General features: G+C 33.8%; 1 protein-coding gene across 1 annotated transcript; it reads left to right on the top strand.

Moving 5' to 3' along the window:
* The first annotated feature begins 238 nt into the window (after positions 1 to 238).
* LOC149796111 (G protein-coupled receptor 157-like) lies at positions 239 to 12,684 on the top strand. Its single transcript, XM_089964195.1, has 3 exons — positions 239 to 771; positions 5,204 to 5,400; positions 11,858 to 12,684. Exons 1-3 carry the CDS (start codon positions 330 to 332, stop codon positions 12,203 to 12,205), a joined length of 987 nt encoding a protein of 328 aa, XP_089820321.1. The 5' UTR covers positions 239 to 329; the 3' UTR covers positions 12,206 to 12,684.
* The last annotated feature ends 1,175 nt before the right edge of the window (positions 12,685 to 13,859 follow it).

Here is a 13,859-nt window from a genome sequence, read left to right as displayed (position 1 = left end):
AATGAACAATTTCATGGATGTACGCTTATTATTTAAAATCGTCTTTGTTATGCATAACTTGGTACGGTTCAAGCATTTTAAAGATTCAGCAAGCAGTGGGATAAAACATACATCTTTAAGTGGATAGGTACTAGTATATGTATATGCTACTGCCTTGTACTTTGAAGTTGTCTAGGTTATCACTTTGAGGCGCGTACCTGTCTGTGATAAAAAGTAGGGTCATATAGACCAAATATCAAATACGTAGAGTCGGTTGTTTCGGCTTGATTTATCCGGGTCCAGACGTACAATAACCACAGTCGTATTGGAACGAATTTAATAATATTAATATGTGTAATAGTTCAGTTTCCAGACCTAAAGGGGATCTCATACAATATGAGTCTGCAGCTTGCACAATCGTCAGTTCTCTTCTGTCAATTTTCGGAGCTTTTGTCATCTTTTGGTCGTACTGGAAAATCCATTCTATACGCAATTTTCCGCGAAGACTTTTGACATTTCTTACAGTGGCCGACTTCATGATAGCTTCAGGAAACTTAGTTGGAGCAACTGACTTTTTGTTCAGTTATAACAACGGAATAGTTAATGGCTCCGTTTCATACCAAACTGTGTGCAACGCACAAAGCTTCATTACCACGTTCGCTTCGATGGCGTCATTTTTCTGGACACTGGTAATAACAGCTCACATGATGGCATCAATTCAGTTCCAGAGCGACAGGACAAAGTCTGCCGTCTTAAACATCCTGTATCATGCAGCCTGTTGGGGTATTCCAGGTAAGCGTTATATGGAGATTATTTCGATGCCTGGTTGATATATCATTCTATCTCTTTCTAATTTGTAAAGAGTGAACATAGCTTATTCTACAATTTTCCAATGATATTAACGTATCGTCATCAAGTAAGTTTAGAAAGGCCTGGGTCACAAACGATAACTTTCTAAGAAAAAAGCAGCAAGCGAAATTCATCAGACACTTTGCTTTGATATATTTACTAGCGACTAATAACAGAAAGTCCCTAACTGAATGACAGGCAGCGAAAACTCAAATTTATAAAAAGCAGTTCATGCATAGTTTCACGATAGAGCTAATAGAGGTCAAAAGTTCATTCTTCTGGAAAAATTAAAAGTTTGTTACCAATTGGCAAATGATAAAATGTCACGAAGTCCAGATATGACAATGACTCATCTTAATGATTTTTACTCTGAGAAAGATAAAAAAGGTTGTTTACCAAAACTGTCATTGATTTTGGAACAAGGTCAGCAACTAGTTGCAATGTTTTATTAAGCTATTATTAGTTGTTTACAACAATAAAATTAAACGTCAATGAGGTCAAACAGAACTGAACTCAGTTTTGGACAAGGTCAAGTCCAGTAAACAATTTTACATTACATAAGCATTTAATGGAATAAAAAAGAAATTTATAACTAACAGACCAACAATTAAATGAAATATACATAACACTTTCCCCATAAAATAAAAAGAACGATTTATAGAATAAAGCTTTCTTTTTACTATATTTCAATTATTAAAGTGATTTATCAAAGGATAACATAAGAAGAGATCTTTTGTACAATACATGAAATAATTTATTTATATACACGTGAAAAAGCATCTGCTATTAAATTATATTTTCCCTTGATGTAACTGATGTCAATATCATATTCATGTAACATCAAACTCAACCTAATAATCTCTAATTTTTGTTTTTATCTTGACGATGAAAGAACTTCGGTTGTGATCACTAAACACAATAATTGGAGAAGGAGCTTAACTAATGTAATCTTCAAGGTGTTATAATGCCAATATCAAAGCAAAATAATCCGTCTCGATTGTGGAATACGTTCGCTGGTGCTTATTTAATTTCTTAGGAAAATAGCACTGGATGATCAATACCATTTTTATCTTCTTGAATTATTACAGCTTCAACCCCGACATCACCTTTTCAACAGACAGTTTAAATTATTGGCTGAATTTTGAAGCTGCAAGAAATGGTGCACTCTTAAGTATGGCTTTTAACTTATCGAAAGCCTCCTGACATTTTTCTTGCTCAATAAATTTGTCAGGGGTCAACAATTATGGAAATTTGGAACACACCTTCCGATAGTATCCAGTCATACCCACAATTTTCATCAGTTGCTTTTTGCTAATAGGCAAAGGGAATTCAGAAATAGCTTTGACCTTAGCATTTATAGGTTAAACTCGTCCATATCCCACAATATATCCTAGAAATGTTACACAAGCACGGCGAAACTCACGTTTTGGATAAATTGATTGTCAAACTTGCATATGTGAGTCTGTCAAAGAATATTCGAATTGTCGCTAAATATTCTTTCCAGTAGTCGTTGTAGATGATGACATCATCGATGTAAGCATCACAATTATCTAGACCAGATGTAATCATGTTCATTAACTGTTGAAAAGTACTTAGTGAACCCTTCATCCCAAACGGTATCACGTTAAATTGATAAAGCGCATCTGGAGTCATGAATGCCGAAATTTCCGTTCCCTTTCCGTTAGTGGAATTTGCCAAAATTCTTTCAGAAGGTCGAATTCGGTGACATACTTTCCATTTCCAATTTGATCGATGCATCATCGATTCTTGCTAATGGAAACTAATCTTCTTTGGTCACACTGTTCACCTGTCTATAATCAGTGCACATGCGGAAAGTATAATCTGGTTTCGGAACAATTATAAATGGTTACTTTTAATAAGCTCTATAAAATCATTCTTAAACATTAACTGAATTTCTTTTTTAAAATATTCCTGGTTAAGAGGTTTTATCCTGTATGTAAGTTGTTTCACAGGAGTGAAATTTATCATTTCAACTTTATGGTAGATTTGTTTGCTCTTAAAGGAACATCTGGAAATAAGTGATCATATTCAAGTAATAACTGTTTAAGTACATTCCTTTATTGTTGCTGCAAATGTGAAGGTTTCCGGTCCAGATTATTCATAATTTCTGAATTCCAAAGATTCGTTATTCCAACATCAATATTATCCGATTATATTCATTCCCTTAAATCCTCACCTAGTGGGAGAGATACAACTAAACTATTTGCATGATTAACCTGGCTATCTCTCTCGACATACTCCTTTAACACATTTCTGTGGCAAAGTTTTGTTTTCGCCTCTCATGAGTATTTATGATATAATTTAGATCATTTACTTTCTTTTCAACGGTGTAAGGATCATAATGCTCGACCTGAAGAGGATTTTGTGGTATGAGCAGGAGAGCCTTAACTCTATCACCGGGCTAAAAACACCTTTCCTTTATATTTTTATCATACCTTAACATCGTTTTTATCTGAGTCGAGCGCAGGCTAGATCTTGCAGTCTCACAAGCCTTTGACAACTTATACTTAAAACTGGAAATATAGTCGAGAAGATTGATTTCAGTACATTCTTTAGAAAGAAGTTTCTTTCTTAACAAATTCATTGGTCTACGCACGGTGTGTCCAAAAACTAGTTAAAAGGGACTGAATCCTAACGATTATTGAACAGATTCCTTAACAGCAAACGAAAGTTAGCGAATGCCTTCATCCCAATCTTTACCTGTATCGAAACAATATGACCGAGTCATATTTTTCAAAGTTCGATGAAGCCTTTCTAATGCTCGATGGCTCTCAATGTGAAAGTCAGAAGATTTGAATTGTTGGATGCCTAGTTCGTACATAACTTGCTGGAAAATTCCAGACATTTAACTTGACCCTTGATCATATTGGACTGATTTGGGAAGGCCAAATTGAGTATTAAACAAATCTGTAGCAAAGCATTTACTATTGTTTTAGTTTTAATAATCCTCAAAAGAATTACCTTTGTGAATCTTGTTGACGCACACATTATGGTCAACAAATATTGGTTGCCTGACTTGGTCTTAGGTAAGGGACCAACACAATCTACAATTATTCTGCTAAATTATTGGTCAAATAAAAGAATAGGTTGCACATGAGCTTTAGGTATCTTCTGCTACAATTTTACAAGTTTGACAAGATCTGCTATATTTACAAACATCCCTTTAAATGTTTGGCCAATAAAAGTAATTCAAGATTTTGTGGTAAGTCTAATTAATCCCTAAATGACCAGCCAAAAGAGTTTCATGGGCCAGACGAAGAATTTACTGTCTGTATGATTTTGGAACCGCAGTTCGATAGTTTACTGACCACTCGTCACCAGCAGGTACCTCGGGAAGTCTCCATTTTTTTATAAGAATCCAATTTTTAATGAAATAACAAACGGGTGCTTCTGTGGCTTCATTTTCACTAATGGCCCTTTGAAACAAACAGAAGATCTCATGATCCTTTTCCTGTTTGATGACAAGTGATTGTCTTTTGTCACCCTGATTAGTGTAAAGAGAATGAATAGTTAAAAGAGGATCACTGTGAATGTCTTTGTCCAGGAATTTTGTCAGAACACTTTTGTATTTCCAGGGAAAACAATCATTTGAATTCAATAATTTGAAGAAAATTAGGTTTAACCCAAGCTGGTTACAATATAATATAACTTAACGTTTCAAAGATGTTAAGCCTAACTGGCTAGCTTTCATCAAAACATCTGTAATACGACTAATTAAGATGCAAAATATATTCATGTATGAGGGTCAAAAGTTCATTCTTCTGGAAAGATTAAACTTTTGTTATCAATTGGCACATGATAAAATGTCACGTAGTGCAGGTTTGACCTTGACTTAACTTAATGATTCTTACTATGAATACGAGAAAATAAATTTAGCAAACAGTTGTTTCACAAAACTGTCACTAATTTTTAAACAAGGTCTGCAACTAGTTATAATGTTTCATGAAGCTATTATTAGCTGTTTACATCAATGAAATAAAACAAAACTAAAAGGCAATCAAGTCATAGAGAACTGAAGTCAATTTTGGACAAGGTCAAGTCCAGCAAACAATGTTACATTACAATAGCATGTAATGGAATAATAAAGAAATTTAAAACTAACAGACAAATAATTAAATTACAAAAACATAACACCATATATAAGAAAGCTTAATGGCAACATAGGGGCCAATTAAATAATACTAGCTTGAATTATTTCATGTTAAATCACCAACACCATAATATCATGTTGGCTCTTGATCAATCGTACTTTTAAGCATTAATAAGGAAGTAATCAAACCGGTTTGAGCAACTTAGAAAACTTATCATATTGTGTACATTAAATCTATTGGTAAACTAAAGTCTCCACTTGCAGGACTCATCACTGTGATAGCGGATGCAAACGGAGTCCTAGGTTGGAAAGATGACATGTCTAATGCTGTGGCTGGAACGTGGTGTTGGATAAGGACAAATGAAAATGAGAACCTGTGGATGTTATTTACTGGAAAGGGCTGGGAAATCCTTTGCTATATAGTGTCTCTAAGCATTCTTGTTTTGCTTAAATTAAAACTGGTAAGTGAAAAGCTCATGCACATAGAAAATGATCAATATATTCTTTGCTAAATCAGAATTCATGGCTTCTTAACATTCAAACGTGTGCTATGTTTAGGCTATACCACGGGCTTCAAATCAAGGAGCTTAAGTTTCATTCAAAATGAATTATTTCGTCTCCATTCTCTCCAAGTCCTAACTTTACTGAATCTACCCAAAACATACATAGTGCCTATATTGCATTGTTGTTTCATCCATCTTAGGTAAGTGTCGCACAAATAAGTCACAACTACCTTAGATGGTGCACTAAAATAATGAAGTTTTAGAAGCAATGAATACGTTTTGTGAATCGTCGTGCAGAGATTAAATTTTGAGCCCCTAACATTTCTGAACTGCTTAGATCAGGTTCCCATTCCCTTTCACATATTTGTTTGATTATTCTTTGCAACAGACCAGCGTGTTACGACTCTATAGCCACACACTAAGTAACAGAAAAAACGAGGTTTTTTTTTAAACAATTAACAAACAATTTAATTATGAAAATTATAAATGGAATTGTGAGAAGAACTTGCATTATCATATAGAGAATCCAAACTGATCCTTATAAAGGGTATATGAAAGTCCTAAATGGATCAATAGTTCCTAATAAATTTCAAAACTGGAAATGTATTTTCCCTCCAAGAACAGTAAAATTGTCAAGATCGCCTTGTCCCGAATTCCCGCTTGAATAATTTCCAAGTACAATATAAATAATCGTCTGCAGACTTTCAAAAGGAGCACAAGAAATATGACTGGCTCCAGGATCGGAATGAATCTAATTGCTTAATTCTCTCCTTATATACACCGTCTATTGCGACCAATACATGCGTCAAAACCCGAGTTGACAGATTACACTACTCATTTTGCTTCAAATCGGCATATTCATGTGACCTGCCACAACCAATGGGAAATTACAGAATTATTCTAGAAACATTGAACCCTTATCAGTTTCTGAGAATTAAACCATAGACGCCTTTGGTTTTATTATTAAGATTGTTATAAATAATTGTCAAGACATACATAGGCATCATATATAACTACTACACTCTTAAGATACTCGGGTCATGCATGCAAAATTTAATTAAAGATATTCCGTACGATTTACAGCCATGAATAAAAATCATACCAATTAGATGAAAGCATGCACCAGGAGTTACAAAAATATGCATATACATAGTAAGTGTCATATATTATATAAAAAGATACATAAAACAGCCGCAGCATTTCAAAGGTATATTATATATGTTCGTTGAATACATTCATATCGCGGTATTTTGTTATTTTTAAGACTGTTAATGTTGTTAGTAATCCCTGACTCGGTAAATCATAATTAATAATTTCATAATTGCCATATATTGTAAAATGTACATCACTTTAAAATCATTGCTTTTACTTTCGTTGTCAATATTCTTATTTTAAAATGTTCCTAGAGTTTTTCGAGTTTAACATTTTATCCTCAGCCATGCTTTTAGTATTTTCCAATAATCCTTTGGTTATTTACTTTTCGTTTTCCGCAGTTTCTTTTGCACTAAATAGTTTTACCTGTTTACGTAAATTATTCACTAGGGTTTCGTTACATATTTTTACTTGCGTTCTCAAGATTTGTCCTACTTGTATGCGTTTGGTCATTGTTTTGTATATTTCTTGAATTAATATTTTTGTTTATCACATCATCATACATTAATTTCACCGGAGCAAAGAACAAAATGTCCAGAATGTAGGTCACAAGATAGCTTCCAGAACATTTTAAGTTTGCAAATCAGGTTAAACATTGAACTCGAATCGAAGTGAACATCTTTTATTTTAAAAATTGACAAAAGTCAGGTAGATACAACCCTCAACCAAGACAATAATCAGGTAGACCAGATCTCAACCCTTCATCAAGGACTAAGTTCAGGCACAAAATACATAGTAAATTTACATAACATCGTAACAAAGCATAACCGTTAAATAATGATTAGATTGATGAATGTATGCTAATGTATGCTATTCTTTGTATCCTGCTTCTTCTTAACTACATTTCCACGTTTATTGATGTCAATATTTCTAACGAAATCATCCTTTTATTTACATCTTGGTTTCTGTGATGATGTTTTATTATCATCAAGTAAAATTCGCTTGGTTTTAGAGTAAAAGCCTAAACTAGTACTTAGCAATGAGTGATCGTCAGTAAAAACTGGATCAAGGTCATATATGCAGAAATTATTAACATTTTGGAGATTTGAGAGAGACGATAGAATAATTAATAAAAGAAGTATTTCGGAGAGTTGTAGAACCAACAATCATATTGATAACAGATCTTCCAGAACGCACAAATGGTATACATAATTGTGTTTCTTTGTATACACAAAGTACTTGGTCTTGAGTGCCCTACAATCTTTCGGTTTAGTCCAACAACTGTTTCAGATAGCATGGATTATGACAGCGCTAGGATAATGCAGAACTAAGGATCTCTTTGGAAGTGTGAAACCTTTTCAGAAAAGAAAAGAAGTTTAAGGTGGGGGTGGCTATACAAATCATAATATGTTCTGAAATGCTTTGAAAGCTACTCTGATTACAGCCCAAATTAACTAGTGCGAATATCATTTTCCACTGTATGGCAAACGTATTCAACCAGTTTGCGGAGCAACCACACCTCAGTTGGAATAGCTTCTGTCCAGTAATCCCGAGATTGCGGGTTTGAAACCCGACCAGATCAGCTGCTTCAGAGTGTTCAATGAAAAAGCGCTTAGTTCCCGTTTCGGATGATGTTGTCAATAATGCAGTAAAAGTGACGTTAAAACCATCCATCCATTTAACTAATCACCCAATAAATATGAATTCATGTCAACAAATCTGGCACTCAGCTGGGAGTGGCACCAGTCTTATCTAATCATACAATATTACCTGCTAACTACGATATCGTAGCATCGACTGATATAAGGAAAGAACGAGTCTTCCAGGCGAGCCTTTAGTTCCTAATTGAACAACACTGCTACCGCTACAGTCCAATGTATCTAGCAGTTTGTTGCATTTCTTAGAAACCATTAGCGCCTATATGTCATTGCACTTGCTTTCCATTTATATATCGTGCACATCCAATAAGATTTGTGTTCCAAATGACGGCATATTTTTAGGTCTTTGCACGAAGTAGTACTGCAAATTCTCCTAAAAAGAAATCAACAGCATAAAGTGTATGATACAGTTATATGTGGTAAGTCACATTTTATTGGCTTCCCAACACTGCTGGCTCGTACTTCCCAAGATGTGACGGATGGGACGCCTGCCAAACTGAAAAAAAAGAGTAAGGTGTTTACGCAAGATGAGAAACTGTTTCAACCACTTGCATAAATAGTAACCATTAAGCAGAGTAAATATGCTTAAATATGGGAAGAGCAATACAAGTAAAGTTACAATACGTTAAAGGATCAAAAAATGATTTGCCAATAGTCTGGAATACATTGATTTGCTAACAGTCTTGATTTAATACAATAAAATAATTCGAAATGTCTTTAAATGGGCTCACATTAATTTCAACACAGGCACTAAATCCTTACGTTTATGAGCACATTGAAATTCTCATGAAAAATTAAAATAAATAATGTAGATCAAGTTAACACAAATAAATAACACCACCAGGACTGATAATTAATATTGGAGTAACTAATTATCAAAGGACACATCCCTCTTATAAGAAACTAAGACACAATTTCACTACCAGAACGAGGGTCGAATAATTATTTCGAGTATTCTACTTGTCAAGTCCTTTAGCAGCTAACCAATCAGATATTACGTCACCTGATTGTTCTAGAGAAAAGCCCATGACCTGAACTCGGATCCCATCAAATTCGTTAACAAGATTCATTCCACCACCTCCAATGTCAAAAGTTCACAATAACGTGTTTACTCATACCAAATGACCTCGATACCAAAGTATACACCCATCATCTTGAAGCTATGTAAGATGTTTAAAACTGATCCTTACAATCTATAATCATAAACATTAACACACATAATATAGATACATAAAACATATATTTCTCCTAATTATGGTATCCTGTCAGGCAAACGAATTTATTTAGTAATAATGAGAGTTCTCTTTAGTAATGATACATTCCAAAATTCATTGTTATGTATATCAATAATTTTCTAAGTCTTGGTACATGATTGTGTGTATATTATGCGTAATTGTTTGTGACTGTAAATTGTAATGATCCTCTATAATCAAGATAGTAGTTAATTTGTGTGCACGGGTATAAAATCTATTTTAAGATATTCCGAGTGTAGATTGAGTTTATAGTTTTTTTACGTAGGTATTCACGACCATTAAAACTAACATTAATAATAAAACTTATTGAGAATTTTTGAGTAATTTCTCATTGGCCGGTGGAGTCATTTGGGTTCTGAGGAGAATTAGATTTTTCCCATTGGATTGGTATGTTCAGGTGAATTCGTTTACTATGTGGGATATTTGCAAAGAGTCACGTAGCTAGAAGTAGCGAATGCGTTTACACCCTTTATTATTGTGTATAAGACGTGTAGATTGACAACTTTAGTAAGTATTGTTTCTTATATTCTTGTCGTAACTTCAGTCTTCAGACGTATTTAATGTTGGATTTAGATATTATTTGAGAGGAAGCATTTGTTTACATTATTCATTGGAATTACAAGTTACTCATTGGATTAAATATTATTCTGGGACTATTGTTAATTATTCAAAAGAGTTCTTGACCGTGCCATTGTAAAATAAGTCAGGACTCTTGACAGACTAGAGCGTTAGAGGATCTGAGATTCATTCAAAACATTCGATTATTTTGGATTTGAATAGAACTCGGTTTATGACTAAAACAGTGCAGCATCGCCCACAGAAGCACGCAAAACTTAATTTGATTAGAAAATCAAGTGTTAACAGAATGTTGCCTTGCATTGATACACATCAGATCTATTTCTAATCAGAAACTCGATTTCTATCAAAAATTAAATTTACAGTCATCCAGTGTTCCACCCATGTTTGCATAAATAATTTGACACATAAAATGCACAGAAAAATACACAACATGCATTCAGACACAATTTTATTCATCCATTCATTAATATATGAACAGCAAACATGCAGACATACGTAATTTCAAGAGATAACCATAGCATACCATTATAGACATAAATACATTAATACAGTGAAAACGTTGGCAAAAATGCAATGACGACATGATTGGCGATCACAGGATATAAGATCCCACGAGAAGGCCATGATAGGATGGAATATGCTGACGAGATATAAGAGTACACGAAAAAGTATCAGTTGGATGATGAAGGATCACGGGATATAAGATTGCATAAGAAGGCAGTGGTCAAATGATAGATGTTGACATGATATGTATATCCTACGGAAAGACAGCTTCCATTAGATGTGCGTGTGCACTGAATTAACAGTTTCACAAAATAGAGAAGATATATTCACCAGTCATTGATGCTCAAACAACTGAATTATTGTCAACAAACTAAACATTTCTTTGCCATGCCATACAATAAATCCAAGTTTTCATAAACCTTTTAAATTTTCGACTTGATTTGAAAACTAACTCATATTAGTTATATTTTACATTTATACATACATACATACATACATACATACATACATACATACATACATACATTGTTGCGTCATAGTACCTTAAACAATGCATCAAGAAAAGCATTAAATCTTCCAAAACAATGAGTTATTTCCCTAGAATATAAAATCAAACAACGTGCACAAATTAAAACTAATACTTCCTAAATGTACTATCAATTCCGCTAATCCGGAATTATTCCGAATGAAAGTTTACATCCTACCAACACAGAGAATAATTGTTCTAACAACCAAACAGTTTTACTACAAGGTGAATCCAACGAAAGTACAATATCACAAATGAATTTCAATGTTTCACGTAATCTAACAAAACTAAATAAGTATGAAAATACTTAGTTTTGTTTCTTCTCAATAATCCAGCAGGACATTGTCTGATTATAATAAATGGCTTTCGGATCTGGAATTTAATGTTCAATGAATAAATACATGACATGACCTTTATTCAACCATTTGGAGGCTTAATTAGTACCGAATTAATTGACATAAACATGGCAATACCCTTGATTTATGGATGGAGAAAGTATATACATGTACTATTCTTATAGTGTAAGCCAGCCACTGAATTGAAGAATGGAAATATTATGTTATATTACCAAGTGAAGCTATTTAATAAAATGTATATGTACGATACGGATATTCGTAACAACATACATACATATCTGTACACGGTCTTGACAAGTTAAATAAAATGTGATGCAGACACCACATATTTGACAAAGTCATTTGTTCTGGACCTTTGTCTAACCAGCAAACAGTTTAAATTGTAAGAAATGACTTGGGTGATAACCTCTCTACAAATTACTAATTGAAGTGATTTATTTATTTCAGTACCTTTCGCGCCGTCCACTAAAGGAGGTAAAGCATGATTTCAGGGATGAGGACACCCATTTTTTGTACCTTTGGTTAGTTTTGTGGCTTCTCAGAGTTTGGGGCACCATCCGATTTCTGCTACGTTTGTTTTGCGCAGATGCTGGTATCAATTCCCTGATAATTCTTCAAAGCATCGGCGACAGTGCACAGGCCTTCGGCAATTGTATCTTGTTTTGCTTCCTCGATAAAGAAGTCGCAATGCACATCAAACGGGCATGCATTCCATGCAGATTTAGAGGCGAAGAACAAGACAGACTTATTACAGCCACTTCCGAGTCGGCTAACAACGTCGATGACACAAATTGATAGGGAAGGGGGGGGGGGGAGGAGAGGAGGGTGCATCAGAGGATCCATTACTTCTAAGTGGGTGTGTTATTAGGAGTCAGTTTGAGACTTTGCACTTTCGCATTTTATGGTTACGTTTACATAACGATAAATATGATGCACTCAAAGTGCATTCTAAGCTTTTACGTTGGCTTTAACATCATCTAGTTTTCTGACTTATACGTGAGCTGATATATACATTTAAGCTAATAGAGGTACATAAAGTACATGTACATTATAATGCCTTAGTAGCACATCCCTCTTAAAAGGGCTGTGAAATATACCTCTTCCCCCAGTTCTCTTATGTGAAATTGACACATACGTACGCATTTGAACATATATACACAACCTGGACACTCTTATCAATTGATGTTACGCAAGTTTTCAAAATAATTGGTGGATTAGTAGTATATCTGCACAGATATTAACTGACACGACAAACATTTTTGAGAGTTGCCTTCTATTTCATAACAGTAAAATTTAAACGTTCGTAAATTTAGATTAAAGAAATAAATATATTTTCTTTTATTGTGTATCTGAAACGGATGTTAGCCTTTTAACGAAATACAGCAAAAATGATAAGACCAAACTATTATCAACTTTCATGAACACCTTTTCCCTCCATGAATTCAAGATATTTATAACTTGTTTATTATTATTATTATTATTATTGCAGATGCACAATATTTAGAAATACAAACATGTCTATAGTTGAATCCCAATCATCTAATTGAGTGTTTAACATTTTGTGTACCAGTCTTTGTTCCATTAATACAATGTTGATACAGACAAATTAATTCAAAGTCTTTCAAGTCGAAAAAGAAATTCTGAATGACCTTTTACTATGCTATAAATCTTTTTTTGAAGCAAGCTATATATAAGACCTAATGAACGGAATTAAGGCGTCATGTCCTCTTGATATAGTTACGTATTTCACAGGCACTATACATGCATTAATATATCACTGAAGGCAGGTGGCCACTTCATATCGTACAGTAAAAAGGTTTGGGACACAAGAGTCAATCATTAAATACCACGAAATATAACATCGTCGGTGTGCAAATCCTACGTTTCAAAGTATATTACTCTGAATAATAAATAGTAATCATGGTAAAGCAGTTGGCAGAGGAAGTTTTACTTGTCTAATTTATACTGTCCTGTCACCTTTTAATATTTTCTTTTCCCCAAGTAATTTAGCTTTTAATGATTATCTATTTTAAATTTAACTTTTCATTCCTTGAGTTAACACATTGGCATTACATCACTTGTTTAGGCTCGAACAAACAGTAACACAAGAAAGAGTGAAAATAACAAGCTTTGAAAAATACAGTAATTTTTTTTCCCTGGAAAAATTCTGTAAAAATGAAGAAGAAAAAAAACTTACGATTTAATAGAATCAAATCCAAAAACAATCCAAAAATAATCCGAGAATAAAATTTTAGCAGTCCTAATAACAAAATGTTCTACTGAGTTCACGTTCGAATCCCAACGAAGAATCCAAGATGGAAGACGATGACGTATGCTGCAATCTATAGTGTTGAAGTCTACAGTTCCTTGTAGAAATAAAAATTATCACTCCGGTTTCTGATAGCTGAAAATATTTTTTTATAAACAAACTGTTTTTGTTACATGAGCA

Source organism: Sinohyriopsis cumingii, chromosome 7, assembly GCF_028554795.1.
Source record: "Sinohyriopsis cumingii isolate HCF-2022 chromosome 7, ASM2855479v2, whole genome shotgun sequence".
Taxonomy (NCBI): domain Eukaryota; kingdom Metazoa; phylum Mollusca; class Bivalvia; order Unionida; family Unionidae; genus Sinohyriopsis; species Sinohyriopsis cumingii.
Note: the sequence above shows the minus strand (reverse complement) of the source record. Positions and strands in the feature narration are given on the sequence as shown.